Source organism: Cyprinodon tularosa, unplaced genomic scaffold (assembly GCF_016077235.1).
Source record: "Cyprinodon tularosa strain WSP-4 unplaced genomic scaffold, ASM1607723v1 ctg267, whole genome shotgun sequence".
In the NCBI taxonomy this organism is placed as follows: Eukaryota; Metazoa; Chordata; class Actinopteri; order Cyprinodontiformes; family Cyprinodontidae; genus Cyprinodon; species Cyprinodon tularosa.
The window spans coordinates 1591891-1611065 of record NW_024038971.1 but is presented as its reverse complement, the minus strand read 5'-3'; the positions used below and the strand labels follow the sequence as shown (position 1 = coordinate 1611065).

At 38.4% G+C, this 19175-nt stretch overlaps 2 protein-coding genes across 2 annotated transcripts; both read right to left on the bottom strand.

Annotated features, from left to right (window-relative positions):
* Positions 1-1097: 1097 nt before the first annotated feature.
* On the bottom strand, positions 1098-3272 carry LOC119786126 (leucine-rich repeat extensin-like protein 5). The gene is made up of 4 exons (XM_038289233.1): positions 2878-3272; positions 2403-2540; positions 2212-2330; positions 1098-2058 (listed from the first exon to the last, which is right to left on the bottom strand). Exons 1-4 carry the CDS (start codon positions 3143-3145, stop codon positions 1117-1119), a joined length of 1467 nt encoding a protein of 488 aa, XP_038145161.1. The 5' UTR covers positions 3146-3272; the 3' UTR covers positions 1098-1116.
* A 4560-nt stretch (positions 3273-7832) lies between these two features.
* Positions 7833-19025, bottom strand: LOC119786186 (thioredoxin reductase-like selenoprotein T1a). The gene is made up of 6 exons (XM_038289354.1): positions 18834-19025; positions 15728-15838; positions 12562-12688; positions 8860-8947; positions 8434-8600; positions 7833-8344 (listed from the first exon to the last, which is right to left on the bottom strand). The coding sequence occupies exons 1-5, from the start codon at positions 18971-18973 to the stop codon at positions 8476-8478; spliced, it is 591 nt and encodes a 196-aa protein (XP_038145282.1). The 5' UTR covers positions 18974-19025; the 3' UTR covers positions 7833-8344; positions 8434-8475.
* Between the last annotated feature and the right edge of the window lie 150 nt (positions 19026-19175).

Here is a 19175-nt window from a genome sequence, read left to right as displayed (position 1 = left end):
CATACTTAGAGGGGTGCCAATGATCTTAATGGTTTAAAAAAAAAAAAATAATCCTGTCGTGGGGAAAAAAAAAAAAAAAAAAAAAACCACCAACTATTCCACCTATTTAAATAAACGTAGATAGATGGATTTCACTCATCGGCACATTTATTCATATCTTTGCCAAGAGAGAACAGTTCATACAGCCCTAATGACAGTATTCTGCCCGTTCTGCATGAGTAGTGTGCGTTTCCCCTTACAAGACTTTGGTTGATAGAAACATGTTATGTATAAACCTTGAGAAAGAATCTGGTTTGTTATGGGAAGAAGCCAGGTCTGGTCTACAAACACCCCTCACCAGAGAATGGTGTGGGCTTGAAGGTGAAACAGACCAATTGAAAACTTTGAGTAAATGGGATTAATATATTGAGAAATCTAAATTTTCCGACAACACCCCATAAAATTATGACTAAGTTTGGGCAATGGCTCAGGGATTTTGATAACTGTACCAATTCCATGTTTCTTATTCAATTGACAAATTGGCTGCTCGTGCTTTTTGAAGGGTTCTTTTATGCAGCAGTAAATCATTTTTTACAGAGTAGGTAAGATTTGCATAGGCATGTAGAGCAACAGTTTCCAAGAATTTTGCCAGTTTTCCATTTTTTTACAGCCCCCCCAAAAGAGTCTACATTGTCTAAGGCAGTATACAGAACTAGCAACCCCAATCAACAAAAATCAGCCTGCAAAGGGAATGTTTGATCCTTGCAGCACTGCTCAGGGACTGAGAGAAAGTGGAACCGATTCTAAATTGGGGAAGGAAACTTAAATTTTGAAGGTTATTAAAAGGTGGCCTCATTAGTCAGTTTGCCCAATTCCCTTAAAAAGTTGCTGCAGCTAATGACCAGCCTTTACCCTTCTGAAGTTTTTAATTTGTTAGCTAGATTACCTGCAGATCTAAGACCATTCTACAACCTGTGGTAAGACTGGAAATGATCTTAAATTAGCTGAAAAATTACAATATTTCATAGGTGTTAAAGACTTAAATTGGATTTGATAAAGTTTACCCTTTACTTTAGAGGTGTTAAAGCAATCCAAAAAGACTTGAACTAGGAGTTTTTCAATTTTTTATTCAACTCTTCAAACCTGACCTTGGGAAGAATAAAGCATTTGCAGAAAATCTTGTTCATTTGGTATTAAAGGTACATACGGCATAGGATTCCACTGAAGAGAATCAGAAGCAGCCTGGGTAGTTGAACATTTAGATGTTGCAGGATTTTGTTCTGGCACTGGATAGCTAGGAAATCCTTCCGGAGGATAAGCAAAGATGGGATGAAATGCAGGAAACTGAACAGGGTATGGCCAGGGGAAATTTGGGTCAAATGGGACATGGGGATATGGAGGTCTTTGCACAGCAGTCGAAGGAGGAGCAGTTGTTGGGTAAGAGGGGAAGTATGGTACAGGTTTTGCTGCTTCAGATGCTGCTTGAAGAAAGTTGTGAAAGTCAAAGACTTGGCTGAAATCCATTGGCAGCACTTGGGGACCTTGTGGCGGAACTGCCGATTGCTTTGGGTTAGGCATTTGGGGAACAGTTTGTGTTGGCTGGGGACTTGTCGGTGCTGTAGTTGTAGAAGGAATTTCTGTTGCCCTTGGTTGGGAAGTTTGATGCTTTGGATCCATTCCAATAGGATAAGGCAAGGCTTGGAGCTCCCGAAACTGAGGCAAGTTCCATAAGGGAAAATTCTGAAAAATGGCAGTATGGGGATTTGGGACTTTTGGTGCCAAAGCAGGTGGAGGGATGGTAGTTTGGGGTCGTGGAATTGGTGCAGGTTTTGTAGGTCCTGCCAGTGCTGGCGAGATATATGAATAGCCAAAGTATGATTGCTGAAGGGGCTGCACACCCTGCTGGGGGAGCTGCACACCCTGCTGGGGGAGCTGCACACCCTGCTGGGGGAGCTGCACACCCTGCTGGGGGAGCTGCACACCCTGCTGGGGGAGCTGCACACCCGCACTTATATGTTTGGGACACAGCAGGGACAGGGGATTGCCTTGCCAGAGTAGAGGTAGCATAACATTTTCCCCCTTGAATGAAAACACAATGTTTTAGTTTAGTAAAAGTTGTTAATGTTTACATTTAAAAGAAACTGAAATGTTGGTGTTTAAAATTGTTGTTTGATGTAAGAACACATGTGATCTGTGTGGGGGGGGAAAAAAAAGTGTTTACACAGAAGATACCTGTTGAATCATGTTGCAACCTTGATATGGAGCAATCATAACAAAAGCCATCGAGTTTCCATGCATTCTAAAGCCACATCTTGAAGGGAGCATGGACAGTGGTATCGGATGCCCATTTGCTGTGGAGAGAAGTCACACCAGTATGCACTTAGTAAAGTGTCAACATTTTAGCTTTAACATTTTAGTTTTACCTTGCATAACAGAGAATTGAGAAGCCCCTGGGCCAAGATATCTGAACTTCATGTGGTCCCCAAAACAGTGTAGAGAAGTTCCTAAACTGTTCCATTTCTTCATCGATGCTTCATTCATGTCCATTGGTTGGGACCAGCCTATAAAGCAAAGGATCAAATCATCTCATTTCAGCAGTTTTAGAGGCTGCATATGGCAATAGTGCTCTGAAATCAAAGACCTTGTCACAAGTATTAAACTACTTTGCTGAAGCTTAGATAAAATTACAGATTCTATTTTAAGAACCCAACAAGTAAAACTGTAGGAGTCCCTCTAACTTAGAGTTTGTCCACTAGATGTCACACAAGAGCACCATCTCTAATATTGAACCCATTATAATAGTTTTAAGGCTTCAAAAAAGCCAATTTGCCATCACAAGCTGCAAGTGTCAAACAATTAAACTGGAATTCTCAAGTTTGCAAGATGCTAAGAACATACCAGGGAAGTCTGCCTGATAATCAGAAGTGTCATCCACTGAGTCATTTGATGAGGACTTTTGGTTTCCCACTGGAACCTCCAATACTTTCCCAAACACAATTTTTCCTTCTTGGACTCCAGCTGTGGTAGCAAAATTAGCATCTCTCTTTTTCACTTGTATCTGACGTTTCTTCAGTCGAAGGCAGGCCGAGGGCTGCACTAAACAACATACTAGTAAAACAGCCACAGCAATGCAGAGGGCAGAATGATTGTTCCTTCCTGACCCCATTATTTACTGCTGATATTCTATTGTAAAATCCACTGTGTCATTTGAAATTTAACTGAATTTGACACTGTCAAAGGTGCTTCAGCAGCCAATCAGATCTATTGCTCTTTAATCAGCTGGATAGGTTACACCTGCATGCCTTGTAGTCAGAAGGAATACTTTCTACCAGATTGGTCTATCTGGCATAATCATCATTTAACTTTGAGTCCATTCAGCAGCAGATGAGTTTGGCATAAACTGCTTTGTGACTGGCTTTTTGATATTTAAAAACCCTTCAACATGATGCTGAAAGGAGGATTATTGATTAAAGTCAGAAACAAGAACAGCAGGAAAGATGTTCAGATGCATAAAAGATGTTCATACTACAGTAAAAGAAAGGCAAAGATAGAGATCTATTAAGAGAAATATATAGTTAAATATGTAACTTCACAAGAAAATATAGTAAGTCCTTTGTCATTTTATTTTTTCATCAAATGATATTTTTTGATATAGACCATTGGGTGAGATTTTCAGTTTTTGTTGGTGATTGAGCAGGGTGAAACAGAGGAGGAATTTAGAGTATATCACCAGGATGAAGTTGAAAAATTGTCGTAGAGGCGGTGATTGCAGATTCCAGTGCATCATAAATCACTACAATATAATCCTTCAGAGGTGGGGGGCAAATATCCTAATAGAGATCCAACAAATATACAACAGAATATGAGGGGCCTAATATATTTGCTATGAATATCTGTTCATTATGGTGTCATGAAATGGCAGATAAGACGGCAAAGAAAGCAATTAAAAATATGAATGAAACAGAACATGATGGATAAAATGCCAAAATGGAAGAAAGGGAAGAAAAGATGCTGGTTCTTTAAAATTAATACGAAAAACTGGAGAAATTAGAATAACAGGTAGAGAGAGGAGAGGAGAGGAGAGGAGAGGAGAGGAGAGGAGAGGAGAGGAGAGGAGAGGAGAGGAGAGGAGAGGAGAGGAGAGGAGAGGAGAGGAGAGGAGAGGAGAGGAGAGGAGAGGAGAGGAGAGGAGAGGAGAGGAGAGGAGAGGAGAGGAGAGGAGAGGAGAGGAGAGGAGAGGAGAGTTTTCAGAAAAAGTTAACTTTCATGTACAATTGTTTCAGCATGTTATTTTCCCAATAACTGGGTACTTTAATCTAGAAATAAAAATTACAAATTTATCAGTTTGGACTTTTGTTCATAAAAAAATAATGGCATGTCAAACATTATTGATACTGTTTTTAATCATCAACTTAAATAAAAATTCATAGCTATTGAAAAAGATATCTCTCCTATCCTAGCTTCGCTTCATTCCTGTTAAATCCAGATCAAATTTAAAATCCTCTTTTTCCATATAAAAGCCTTCAATAGCCAAGCTCTGTCTTATATCAGAGGTATGATTGTTCCTTATGTTCCTAACAGAGCACTTCACTCTCAATCTGCAGGTTTACTAGTGGTTCCTAGAATTTCTAAAAGTAGAATGGGAAGCAGATCGTTTAGTTATCAGGCTCCTGTCCTGTGGAACCAACTACCAGTATTAGTCCATGAGGCAGGCACCCTGTCTACTTTTAAGGCTTTGATAAGGCTTATAGTTAGAGGAGCTCACTTTATCCTGAGATACACTATAGTTATGCAGCTATAGGCTTAGACCACTGGAGGACATAGGGACCCCTTTTCATCTTCCATTCTGCTGTATTTGTTAGTTCAATCTCTTACACTGTTCTCTCTCGCCTTTTCTCATAGTAGCTTCATCTGGTCTGTTCCTGTTTGGCTGTGACTCCATCCTTGAGAGAAATATCAGCTGTGCTGCTGCCCTAACACCTTTGTTTATAGATAATGGAGCTTGGCCTATTTTTCAGTGTAGTCCTGTTTCTCTGACTGTGATTAACTGGATGTGCTCTCTTTGATCTTCTGACACGGGAGCTGGATCAGAGCTCCTCTGCCTGGCTGTGTGTTTCCTGGACGGGGCCACCTGTGGAGCTGACTGACAGTTGCCTTTTGTATCTCTGCTTCTTTCTGTATGTCTGCTTCTATCTCCTTGTACCCCAGTCGGCCTCGGCAGATGGCTATTCACACTAAGCCTGGTTCTGCTGGAGGTTTCTTCCTGTTAAAGGTTTTTTTTCCCTCTCAACTGTCGCTATAAGCATGATTGGTGTGAGGGATTGCCTTTCAGTCAATGACTCTACAGTATGCAATCAGCTGGTTTTCCTTAGATAGAAAACTTTGAACTAATCTGACCGTACGATCTTGTTGAATTGTCTCTGTAAAGATGACGTGTAGTGAATTGGTGTTATATGAATAAACTGAATTGAAATTGAATCAAAGCCTTCCAACTGTGGACCAGCTTTTGGCTTGTGCCATCTGATGTTAATAAAAACTTTACTTGTATTGAACCTTTTGCAAATATCACAATCACAAAGTGCTTCACAAAAGATAAAAGAAAGGCACATAAGGTTTTAGATGTTATTGTATTTCCATCTTAGATAGCTCAATGTTACGGCTGTACCACACACCAACGTCTTTACCAGACACTGGTGAAAAGAGATTTTTGTTCAGTTCTGGATCTGAGGGGAGTATTTGCAATCTGATGTCAGAGGAGGAGGACAAACCAGCAAAGAAAAGGAGAGAGTTGATTTTCAAGAGGATTGAAAATAGCAACATATTCTCCACCTTCTTAAAAATTGGATTGCGGTCTTCTAGAATTATTGTATTTCTGAGGAAGAACGAAAATGAATCTTGTGGAAAACAAGCATTAATGTTAACATATTGTAAAGAACACAATCAGGGTCTGAGAACAGGCAGCATTCAACATGTGGCTAATTCCTCATTCTCATAGCCTACAGTATTCCTTTTACTTTGCCAATTCACTACATGAAAATGCAATCCAATATTATTATACCCTGATTAGCTACCCAAACAGCAGATAGACTTGATTTCTGACTCTCTTGCCCTCCTTGTTCATTGTAATCAGAGTCCAGCTTATTTTGGTTTATGCCATCATCAGGTGACCATAAATGATTAAGTGGTTTAATATTAGAAACACAGCATAGCTTAAAATGTGTACTTTGTTTGCTAAACAAGCTGAAACCCGTTGAATGTAAATATTGCCCCCTTGTGGTCACACTGTTTTGCTTGAGTTTTATTCCTTCCCTTTGGTGAGTAGTAGGGTAGCAGAAAAGTATGCTCCGGTGAAAGTAGCTCTACTTGAATATATGTAAATTCAAGTGGAAATGGTTTAACTTATTGAAAGGGATAATAATTTCTCATCTTAATAATGTATTAACCTGAGTAATTCAAACAAGGCTGATCAGTGTCACTCATCTTCAAGGTCTGGGCTGCATACCATTGTTTCTCTGTGGGGTTAAGGTAAAGTAACGTGCTGGGAAATGCACAGATGCAGACATTACTACTATATTTTTTAGCAGTTTGTTCAGGTGCCAACTCCTGTTGGAAAGTCCAATCAGAATCTCCAGGTCTCCAAGCTTCTGGCTGGATTAGTTGCATCTTCACTCCTCCTCCAGAATCTGGGCCCTTTGAGTCAAAATTGCTACATAATATTTGCTTTCATCCTTAGGGGGTTTAGTACACAAGGTTTACTTTAGAGTAACCATCCCACTTTTTTCCTTCAGATAAACAGTTCCCTAATAGATCCTCTAAACAATTACAATTATTAATTACATATTAGGCATATGTAACGGATCATTTATAAACAGTTATATTTAAGTACAGGGCATTTACTATTAAATCATATAAACCATTGTTGGTGCATTTTTTTTCTCCACTTTCCTTTATGCTTTTCTGCAGTTGCGAGGGGTGCTGGTGCCTATCTCCAGCTGTCAGTGGGCGAGAGCTAGGTACAGCCAGGACAGGTCGCCACTCTATCGCAGGGCAACAGAGACAAACTGGACAAAACCATTCACGCACGCACGTACGAACGCACACACACACACACACACACAGAATTTAGAGAAGCCTCGCAATCTTGTTTTTGGATTGTGGGAGGAAACCGGAGTACCCGGAGAGAACCTGAGCATGCACTGGGTTAACATGCAAACTCCATGCAGTAAGACCCCGGTCCAGGAATCGAACCAAGAACATTCTTGCTGTAAGGCAGCAGTGCTGCACTGTAAAGCCCTGGCACAAAATTACTTTTCAATACCTAATTTCTTTTATCTATTGCAACTATTAATTAAGGAATAGAATTTTTTTTTCTGCAAAGACAGAAACTGAGTTACTTCAGTAACTTTTTGCTTAAGTAACTAGAGTTCAATTTTGCACTGTTAACTTGTATTTCAAAGTTACCATACTTTTACTTGAATACATTTTTTTGCACTCTTCTCGCCTCTGTTTAGTGCAAAGTTCTATATACCAGTGCTGTTATGCAGAGACATGTCAATCATCTGTAGGGGCCGATCATATTTCAAGAGCGTCCAGATCCCCCCTCTATCTCCGCCGCTGGATCTTGATTTGGGTTATACAGTCAAAGAATCTGAAGGCTTCCTCAACACCAACAACAGGAGCAGATGGATGCTCAGTTCTGCTTTCATGTGAACCACTTCCTTATGGACTGACAAGTACACTGCACCAGAAAGGTCCCCCTCCTCCCCCTCCAGTGCTGTATGTTTAGGCAAACCAGCATATGGTATATAAGCCATCTTTAACAATGGATGAATTGGCAGATGAATTACACAGAAATCATTACCATGTTTTATTAATCTCACTCACTTGTTCCAACGTATGTAAATATAAAAATTATTCAGAAATCTTTCCAAGACATGGTTTGAATGGCATTTTCACAACAATAATTACAGATCTTAACTGGTGTATTTTCTACACTGTTAACTAGTTGTCTGCATGGAACACTTAGAATTCTACATATGGCTCATTGGTACAAATAACATTTATTAATTCGTTAAGGTCAATTGTATGCAACAAGTTAAAAGACTACAATAATCAATGTTAGATCTGCTCTTAGTGGACCACTATTCGCCTGGATGAAATCTGCAGTAGTATGGATAGAACAAGAACATAACCGAATGGCCTAAACTGTTGCCACCGATCCCACTCTGGCGTCAGGGGCAGGACGTCTCTACAGAGCATGGTGAAGAGTGATGGGGGCGTCCAGTCTGTGCCAGCAGTCTTCCTGCCTTCAGCGCAGACCTTCATAAACATCACTTCACGGCCCAGAGAGAAGCCCACCTCAAACCTGGAAAGAAACACAGTCGGTGTTGAGCGTTCACATTTAACCTCATAATGCAGAGCAAAAAAAAAAAAAAAAGGTTTTCAGTAACGTACAAGGAGGGGCTTTTAGCTCCAGCCAGGACTAGAAAAGTAGGGTTAGGAGTGGTGTTGCGTTCTTGTGTTCATTTGAATGTTCATCTTCATCTCGTTGTCCAGGATTTGCACAAGTTGTTGCATGGAGGGCAGGTGACCAGATTCCAGTTTGGACCAAACTGGTACATCTAGAATAAAAACAATTTCCATAAAATGAATCTGAATTATTTTTTGTTCCCTTATACTTGGAACAGATTCACAGTAACACTTAATAAAGCTTGACTGTGTGTAGATAATGTGGCCTCATTTTACACAACTTCATACACCAAACTCAAAACATTCTTCTCATTAAAATGCTCGGTATATCACATTGGAAGAGGATTTAAGGTTAATAAGGTTTTTGAGGATTCCTCCAGGATTGTAGTTTTATATTAAAGAAAAGCTCACCGTTAAATGTGATTTCAAACGCTCCTGTTGACATCATCTGGTTTTCAATCATATTGCTGAAGAAGAACACCATCATGCAGGCATATATCTGACAAAAAAAACAAACACTGGGTTGAAAACTGTCATCAACAGCTACTTTACACATCCTTCTAAAATGATCAGACGCAATCTTTTTTGACCTAAGGAAAATGGAGAAAAACACAGCAAAGTCAAACTTGTACAATCAATTCTTGCATAAAAAAACCATTCACTAAGCGCTAGACATTGTATATTGCAGGATTCCAACGTGTGTGTGTATATATATATATATATCTATATATATATATATATATATAGATATATATATATCTATATATATATAGAGATATACAGGTGCTGGTCATAAAATTAGAATATCATGAAAAAGTAGATTGATTTCAGTAATTCCATTTAAAAAGTGAAACTTGTATATTATATTCATACATTACATACAAACTCATATATTTCAGATGTTTATTTTGTTTAATTTTGATGATTACAAATGACAACAAATGAAAATCTCAAATTCATCATATCAGAAAATTAGAATATTACTGAAGACCAATAAAAACAAAGGATTTATAGAAATGTTGGCCAACTGAAAGGTATGAACATGAAAAGTATGAGCATGTACAGCACTCAGTATTTAGTTGGGCCTCCTTTGGCCTGTATTACTGCAGCAATGCGGCGTGGCATGGAGTCGATCAGTCTGTGGCACTGCTCAGGTGTTATGATAGCCCAGGTTGCTCTAATAGTGGCTTTTAGCTCTTCTGAATTGTTGGGTCTGGTGTATTGCATCTTCTTCTTCACAATACCCCATAGATTTTCTATGGGGTTAAGGTCAGGAGAGTTTGCTGGCCAATTAAGAACAGGGATACCATGGTCCTTCAACCAGGTACTGGTAGCTTTGGCACTGTGTGCAGGTGCCAAGTCCTGTTGGAAAATGAAATCTGCATCTCCAAAAAGTTGGTCAGCTGCAGGAAGCATGAAGTGCTCTAAAACTTCCTGGTATGTGGCTGCGTTGACCCTGGACCTCAGAAAACACAATGGACCAACACCAGCAGATGACATGGCACCCCAAACCATCACTGACTGTGGAAACTTTACACTGGACTTCAAGCAACGTGGATGAAGTGCCTCTCTTCTTTTCCTCCAGACTCTGGGACCTTGATTTCCAAAGGAAATGCAAAATTTACTTTCATCAGAGAACATGACTTTGGACCACTCACCAGCAGTCCAGTCCTGTTTCTCTTTAGCCCAGGCAAGACGCTTCTGACGCTGTCTGTGGTTCAAGAGTGGCTTGACACAAGGAATGCGACAGCAGAAACCCATGTCTTTCATACGTCTGTGTGTGGTGGTTCTTGAAGCACTCACTCCAGCTGCAGTCCACTCTTTGTGAATCTCCCCCACATTTTTGAATGGGTTTTGTTTCACAATCCTCTCCAGGGTGCGGTTATCTCTCTTGCTTGTACACTTTTTTCGACCACATCTTTTCCTTCCCTTCGCCTCTCTATTAATGTGCTTGGACACTGAGCTCTGTGAACAGCCAGCCTCTTTAGCGATGACCTTTTGTGTCTTGCCCTCCTTGTGCAAGGTGTCGATGGTCGTCTTTTGGACAACTGTCAAGTCAGCAGTCTTCCCCATGATTGTGTAGCCTATAGAACTAGACTGAAAGACCATTTAAAGGCTTTTGCAGATGGTTTGAGTTAATTAGCTGATTAGAGTGTGGCACCAGGGGCCATCAATTTTGAACCTTTTCACAATATTCTAATTTTCTGATATGATGAATTTGAGATTTTCATTTGTTATTTGTAATCATCAAAATTAAACAAAACAAACATCTGAAATATATGAGTTTGTATGTAATGTATGAATATAATATACAAGTTTCACTTTTTAAATGGAATTACTGAAATCAATCTACTTTTTCATGATATTCTAATTTTATGACCAGCACCTGTATATAGAGATATAGAGATATATATATAGAGAGAGAGAGAGAGGGAGAGAGAGAGAGAGAGAGAGAGCTATCTATCAAAGATGTATGCGTTTACAAACTTCCATTTTCTGAAATTTAATTTTTAGTTTAGTTTAAGTTTATTCAGATATAAAAACTCAAATATTTACATAAACATTGTGACTGAAAGGCTTAGGCCGAGTCAAAGGTTATTAATGTCTGCCTCATTACATTACACTTAATTTATAAACAATTCAGTAATAACACAATAAATATATTTTAATTACAATGATAATTTTACAATATAATGTTGAGCGCAGCTTTGTGGAAGGTGAGAAAGGAATTACATGACTTATACTGTACATTAGCAGGCTTAACATTATAGCTTTAGCAAGAAAAATAAGTCTCATTTTGATCTCCCTTTTGTAAGGTGAATTTAAATGTATCTCTAAAATAATATTGACTTTCCAGGAGTGATATTTTGCTTTGGACGTTAATGCATTATTCTGCAATACACAAGATCTTTAAATGTCATATTTGAATTGACAGACTGGATTAGTGTGGTCATTAAATCCTGTTTTTATTTAAAATCCATGACTTTATTTATTTCAAACCAATCTTTTAATTGCTGTGTCTGAATGTCCATACTAATCACTATATAGGGCACTATATAGCGGTTACACCATTTTAGATTAGTTATACAAAATGGAATTAATCGATTACTAGATTAGTTGATTATTTTATTAATCAATTAACCATTTCAGCCCTACTTCAAATATAAACTCATTCTAGATTATTTTTCCCACTGAGGATCATCTAGCTCAGGGATCTGTAACCTTTTCAATTCAAAGAGTCCCTTTATCATGATGGCTACAAAATAAGAGCCACAGTAAAGCTTTTATTAACATAAAAGTTCAGGATCATTAGGATTTTCTATTTTCAGAATTTAATTTACACCATAAACATGAGGGATAAAAAAAAAAAAAAAATAGCCCACCTTAATATTTAAGCAACAGTTAAAGCTAAAAAAGAAACATTAACTTGCTTTATAAAGCCACTTTCCTCTGTTGTTTTGCGTTTGTAGATATTCTGTACTGATATTGCATGAAAACAAGAGAAGTCTTTGTTATCGTCTTCATTTTTTGTTATCGGCCTCAGTAAAGGGGCCAAAGACCCACATGCAGCTCTGGAGCCACGGGTTGCAGACCCCTCACCAAGCCCCACTAAAATGATGTTGAGGAGAAACTTTACCTAACAGAACCAATATGAATTAAAGTGTTGAAGGCGTCACATGTTTGCATACATCTAGTTGGCTGACTTAATCCCTGCAATGAAGGCTCTCCTCAGTGGTTGATGGGATTAGTACCGATGCTCTAATACTATAATGGAATCCACAGCAGTTTTCTCTAACTGCAGATTCATCAGTTGCTATAAGGCTAGCTATTTTATCTCGCATCCGAATGTCCTACAAAAACATGACAGCTTTTATCTCTAATACAAAGCAAACATTGTGACTAATGCTGAAAACTGTGATGCCTTCCTTACTCCCTGAGTGGGAAGTCGACCACCAAGGAAAAAGTCCAAGCAAAAGAGATCTTTATAGACCAGCAGAGCTCTGCTAGGGAGGATATGATTAAATCCTGAGAGCCGAGTCAAACACCGGCATCTCCCCAACTTATCAGAGTAGGAACTTTAAAATAAAAACAAAGAAAAGCAGAAAGTCTCACCTTATTTTGCTGACCCCACTCCCAGATCCCTGGGGCTTGAATACCAAAGAGGGCGAATGGGTCCCTGCCGATTATAATCAGCCCGATCACCAGTAGTTTGAACATAGACAGGAAGGAAGCAATGTGTCTGAGGAAATGAGAGAAACTCATCAGAAATAGAAACTCATGGACGTGGACAAGTTGAAGCCTAAATAAAAGGTGAAAAGAAGAAAGATGAACACTCTTCTTTTCCTCTTAATGTCCCTGATGCTTTTAGTTCCTACATTTATCTGCTCTGCCTCAGACAGAAACTTCTAAACAATAGTGTTGCTGTTTTACCATGGCCATGTGGTTATCTGAGGCCTACTGCACACGGACTGAGGAGCTTCCAGCCCTGAACTTGGCACATATATTACTGCTCACAGCTCCCAAAAAACAACCCTGGTTACAGCAGGATATATGTCAAAAGTCAATTATTCCTTTATTGTTCTATATATGCCCTTTTCATGTCATAAGAGTCCTATTAAAAGCACTAATAAAACATTAGTTTCGATCCATTTCAAATGAAATTATATTTGCATCGTGAATGCATAGAGTAATACTATCTTCTAGTAAAAAAAATAAATAAATAAATCATGACTTAAACTGTACATTAGCAGGCTTCACATTATAGCTTTAGCAAGAAAAATAAATCTCATTCCGATTTCCCTTTTGTAAGGTGAAATTACACTTATCTCTAAAAAAAATATTGAATAAAATAATATTGACTTTCCAGGAGTGATATTTTGCTTTGGACATTAATGCATTATTCTGCAATACACAAGATCTTTAAAATGTCATATTTGAATTGACAGACTGGATTAGTGTGGTCATTAAATCCTGTTTTTATTTAAAATCCATGACTTTATTTCTTTCAAACCAATCTTTTAATTGCCGTGTCTGAATGTCCGCACTAATCACTATATAGGGCACTATATAGCGGTTACACCATTTTAGATGAGTTACAAAATGGAATTAATCGATTACTAGATTAGTTGAAGGTTATTTCATTCAAACCAATCTTTTAATTGTTGGCTGTGTCCAAATGTCCGCCCTAATCACTATAAAGGGAACTATATAGTGGTTACACCATTTCAGATGAGACATACAAAACCTAATTTGGTTTTGTTCAGCTTTCATGACATTTTCATTTCTTAAAGTGCAGAAGTGATCAAATGTAAACAGTGTAGGAGAAAAAACATGGTGCAAAAACACCGCATTGATATGGAAGTTCAGATCCCTTAAGCCTCCAGTTTCGGCCGAAACTGGAGGCTTAAGAGATGACTAAAAGCTGCACTCAAAAATTGGTGCAACTCCAATCCCATACATCTAACATTCTTAAGTAGAACAGGTAAAACCTAAAAAAAAAGACTTATCAGAAGGAAAATCATATTCTGGGTGACATGAGTTAGACGCCAACTTTACAAGAGCTCAAAGAAATGATGTCTGGGGAATTTGAAGCATGTGATGAGACACAGCCTCCTCTCCTAAATCTAGCCATCTCTTGTGTGCTCATTAAGTCAACTAGAAGGAGCCCCAGGATGCAAAAGCACATATTGTCAGATTCTACTGGGACTGAGGTTTCAGTGTTTGTGGACTGTGACTTTCTTTACTGCCTCTTGTTTATGGCTTCTATAAAAAGCTTGGAGTTGCTCTGCTTGGGTCGGTGTAAAAAATATTCTTTTTAGACAGCTGACTGATTCATGAATGTGAGCGGGTTACCACACCAAAAAAAGAGATTCCGAAAGTTTCCTTAAAAAATGCACAAGAGGAAAATACTGAATTAAACTTTAAAATAAAATCTATTTAGTCATCAGAGACACCGAGAAGTTCATTTATATCCATAATTCACCTTTTCCGGGCCCTGCCCCCCTTAGATACTGTTGCTACATCCAACCAAAAAAATGGTCAAACATGACCAGCGCGACAGATTGCCATGACGTGAAGAGGTTTAGCTGTGTGTGATCATTTTAGACCGATACCTCCAGTTTGAGGCAAAAATGTTTACAATATGCAGTGGAAGGATATATTTACAATATATAATATACGCAACGAAGGAGACATGACTATTATTGAGGCTAATGCTTACCAGTGTCAAGCGAAATCTGAAAAACCCATGACTTGTACCTAAAATGTAACCAGCACACCCTTATGGACCAGTCATGCTCTTTGCACGGTCAGACAAGTTCTCTTTCATTTTATATAGTCTATTAGTCAACGATGAGTAGGTCTTTTGTTATGCATGCATGCTAGCTACCCCTGCATGGGCTTCAAAGCCATTCAAACATAACACGTATTTATGCTTCGTTATTTTTGACACATTTAACCGCGAGTCTGGCTGCCACACTGCTTAAGCCATTGGAGGCACCGCTCACCTCCAGATAACCACTCAAGGTAGCTAGTATCTGACGTGGGCGCACCGCCCCACCATCTTGCTTGGAGTTGATGTTTGTTGGACCTGCTCACACAGTAAGGGTTGGTAAGATGTGCGGTCAGACATAGGCTGTTTTTATGGGAGGAGCCGGCAAGAGGTCCATTGAATTCGAATGTAGAATATTAAATTCATTAAAAGCATTTTTTATGTTCACTTAGGTTACAGCTTCTCTTACAGCTACTGAAATCCAAAAAGAAAAGAATATTATAAAAACTGAGGATTTAGATGTAAGATAATCTGAAAAAAGTGTAAAGCTAAATCTATCCAGGAGTTTGGAGAATATTCACCAGGTGTGGATCGATCCTAGAGCTTACAGAGCCAAACACAGCTATCCATATACGATGTCTAAAGGAAATTGCTTAGGACAAGAAAAAATAGAAAACTGGCTTTGACTGACGCAGCAATCTCAGCCATCCTTCAGTCATCAAAACGATGACGAGACACCAAACTCAATGCAGGTGCACCGTTACAGTAACCTGAGTCGCTTTAATATCTCAGCCGCGTCGGACTGATCACCTCCACACCACATTGGGTTGGTAACAGATTCCAAATCTTTCTATTGTAGTGTGCCTGATCCTAAAGTGAAGGCATTTAACTGTCTGTCACACATACAAATGAGCATTCAAGAGAATCTTAGTTTGTTTAGTAAATTACTGCTAATCCTAAACTGGACTTAATCCACTTAGACCCCGGCAGACAATGGTTGACGCTTACCGATAGATGGGTACAGGAAGGTAGTTCTCCCCTTCGATGCGGATGTCTGGGTACCGCTGGTACAAGGCCTGCGTGTACTCCTCAAACACCCGCTTGTACCCTCAGGATATGCTGCAGGAGGAGAAGGGAAACAGGTCGTTCAACTTTAAGGACAAAATCTTTTAATAGCCAAAACAACATGTATCAACATTTTCTGGAATGCATCTTCAGTTTGTGAAGGATGCTTCATCTCCTGTATATCAGAGCAAGGAAACGAGGCGCTTTTGTCCTTATTTGTTTCAAATTAAGACGTTAAGATTTGGGTAATGATGGTGATGATAGCAGAGGTTATTAAAAACCAAATACATTTAGGTGGATGTTACAAAATGAGTTTTTTTTTTCTTTCAAAAATCATTGTAAACCTTGGACACATAAGGCAATGCTAAAAAAATGACCTCAGATGGTTTTGATTCTCAGTACAAAACTAGTAAAAATAGGACAGTAAGGCTCAGATTGTCGAGTCTAAAACTGTCTATAGTAATCCAAATACACGAGGCCCAAGAATTATCCATAATTCTAGTCCTTTTTCTATAAATGTAACACTCAAGATTGCAGGTAAAAAAGAGCAATGTGATACGGATACCCTTTACTATGTTTCAAATGAGTAGGGGTATGGAAAAAACAAAAAAAAACAAAACAAAAGTAAAATCGATTAGATGATATATTGTGATTTTCGCTGCCTGATATAATATTGATCTTTCAGTTCCTCATATCGATTTTTTTAAAAACTAAAAATTTTTGCCTAAAACAACGAGGAAAAATAGGCTAACTCTTCACATCCACTCTGGCAGACAGAACTTGGAGCCATTTCGCTATGCCGTACAGCGCCATGCCTGTATTTAAGGCAATCACAGTGGAAGATTTAGACTGACTGAAACCCCAAACAACATCGATACCAGAATAACTACAATCAATATCTTCTGAAGAACATATATAACACTTGCTTTTCTTAATTGATACATTTAATTTTGATTGCTAGAAAAATTATTGCAGTATATAGAGATATTGGAATATCATCATAATATCGTATTGTGACCCAAGTATCTCATTGCAACACCCATATCAATAATCACCCCTGCAAATGAGTTTAATATATCTTTAATTAACAACTGTTTCCTCAACAGTCCTTTTCTTTTTTTTGCATCACATCCAGTTATCTGATTAGTTGTAACCGGTTTCCATTGACTGTTTGCCCTGCCTTTAAACTCAGGCCCAACCTGCTGTTTTCTAGACACACCAAGCAAGTACAAAACCATTGTGATGTGATCTCCGAAGTGTATGGAAATGATATCATGAAATTCGTTGATGTGAATGCTCCAATTCATACTTGAATGTCTCATTAGATAATAACAAAAATGTATTGAAATTGATTAATTATTAAACTTAATTAAATTAATTATTAAGTTTTAATAATAGTTATAATAATCTACATAAAAGTTCCTGCGCTGTTCGGCGTATATGACGTCATGTGCGTCCTTAAATGTGTCCGACCTAGCAAACAATCGAAGCGTTATATTCAAGATGGATGTCACTACACGATCCGTCCCAGTAGCACGATCCGTTCTACGCATGCATCAGCTCATTTATTTCATTGGCTCCTCGATTTTATATTGTTAAAAATACCTATATTTTTCCTCCCCAAAAATAGTAAATGTACTAAAATATAATGCATTTCCTGAGAAAATAAATGCCTTAAAATCCTGTTTTATCACTCGTATCTGCACGATCTGCACCGGAAATGGGATTCTACGCTACAACCGTTGGCTGACTTTTTCATTTAAACACAAATCTAGTTTTCTTGAGTTTTATGTTTTCGTTTTGTTTTAACTTTAAGCTATATAGTGCGTAACCTAAAAAAAGAAAGAAACGACTAAAATGCAGAAAACATGGTTTAATCATATTGCTTTGAGCATGTCTGATGATGACATCAGAGAAGCAGTTTAACCAAGAAAATGTAAAAAGCTTAAAAATTGTCTCACAAAAGTCATGGAACATTTTTAAGCGTATTAGCATTATTTAGTGAGTTAAGGATAGAAATAAGTAGTTTTAGTACCATTATTACAATATTTATGCACACCCGGATTAAGGGTGTAAATAATAATCATTTTGTATCGATGCGTCGATCAAACAGCTGACGATCCGATGCATCGACACATCCGCAAGAGTATCGATTCATGTTTATTTTTATCCATTTGCTCCTGGACATAATTCTGCCCTCCTACCTCGCTTCCTTTAGCCACTACCCTCTTTGCGCTTGCACACACACACTCACGTAAACACAGAGGCTTTATTATTTTTCAGTGAATGAGGTTTTCATAAGCCTAAGTGCTACTTCTGTTATTTACTGTTGTTTCTAAAAAAAAAAAAGTATAACGATATTACAACTGCAGTTCTGTGTTTTGGCCACAGGTGGCAGTATCAGTAGAAAACTCTGTGATGCCTTTTTAAATTTACCTTCAAATTTACGAGTAACATCATAACTTAAGTTAATATTTAACGAGTTAAGTAATTCCTACTACAACTACTAATAACTAAAAATAACCACTTATTACATGCTGAGAAAATTTAGGGTTTAACTGGCTTCAATATTTACCAAGCTATGCCGTTCTAGCGTTAAAATTTAATTATACAATTTAATGTTTAACTTAACACAGCAGTCATTTTTTATTTTTTTGGAAGTTTTGCTTCGATGTTTGAGGAGGATTAATAAAACATTTGAATTTTCAGATAACTCCACTCTCAGATTAGGTCGTCTGTACCTTACATAAAGGCATGTTTACCTAATCCACAGAAACTGGGCGGCTCTAGGAGGATTTAACGTTTCACCGCGGAAGTGAAGCCATGATACCGATGTATGCGGGAGCTGTCAAAATGTTACTTTCACAATTAGCTTCGATATTTCTCCATGAACAGTCTGTAAAAAAAACTTCTGCATTTTGTACACATAAACTGGCTGAAATATCTTATTTGTGTTTGTACTGCAATGTTAGACAGGGAGTTGTTTTTTTTTTCTTTTTAAGCTAGCCTTCGATGACTCGCCAGATTTCTTTTCTGCTCGTTTCCTTACCAGATCTGAAACTTTAGCAGGGGTCCGGTAGCAAACTGCATCTTCATCTTCTTGATGCCGCTGCTGTCGCCGGCCGTAGAGCAGCAGAGCGAGAAAACCCCCAAAACGAGAAGCGAAAAGCGTAGCCACATCATGGCCATCCGGTCCACCGTTTCTTTCCCCCTGGTTAATCCGTAATCTTCCCTTTTATTCTTTCTCGAGACCTTGAATACCATTCCTACACCGTTATAGCGCCCCCTACTGTTCTGGGTGCCATTCAGTTTGTAAGCTTCCCTGGGGGGAGCGCTTGGCTTTTTTTTTTAAATCCAAGACTTTTTACTGAAGTATTGAAAGTATTCGTGG

What these genes read in the sequence shown, in the direction of transcription:
- LOC119786126 (XM_038289233.1), bottom strand. Translation starts at nt 3,145, where the DNA reads ATGGGGTCAGGAAGGAACAATCATTCTGCCCTCTGCATTGCTGTGGCT. An exon ending in TTATCAGGCAGACTTCCCTG is followed by an intron (nt 2,541 to 2,877) that starts GTATGTTCTTAG and finishes TTTGCTTTATAG; the next exon opens with GCTGGTCCCAACCAATGGAC. An exon ending in TCAATTCTCTGTTATGCAAG is followed by an intron (nt 2,331 to 2,402) that starts GTAAAACTAAAA and finishes TTCTCTCCACAG; the next exon opens with CAAATGGGCATCCGATACCA.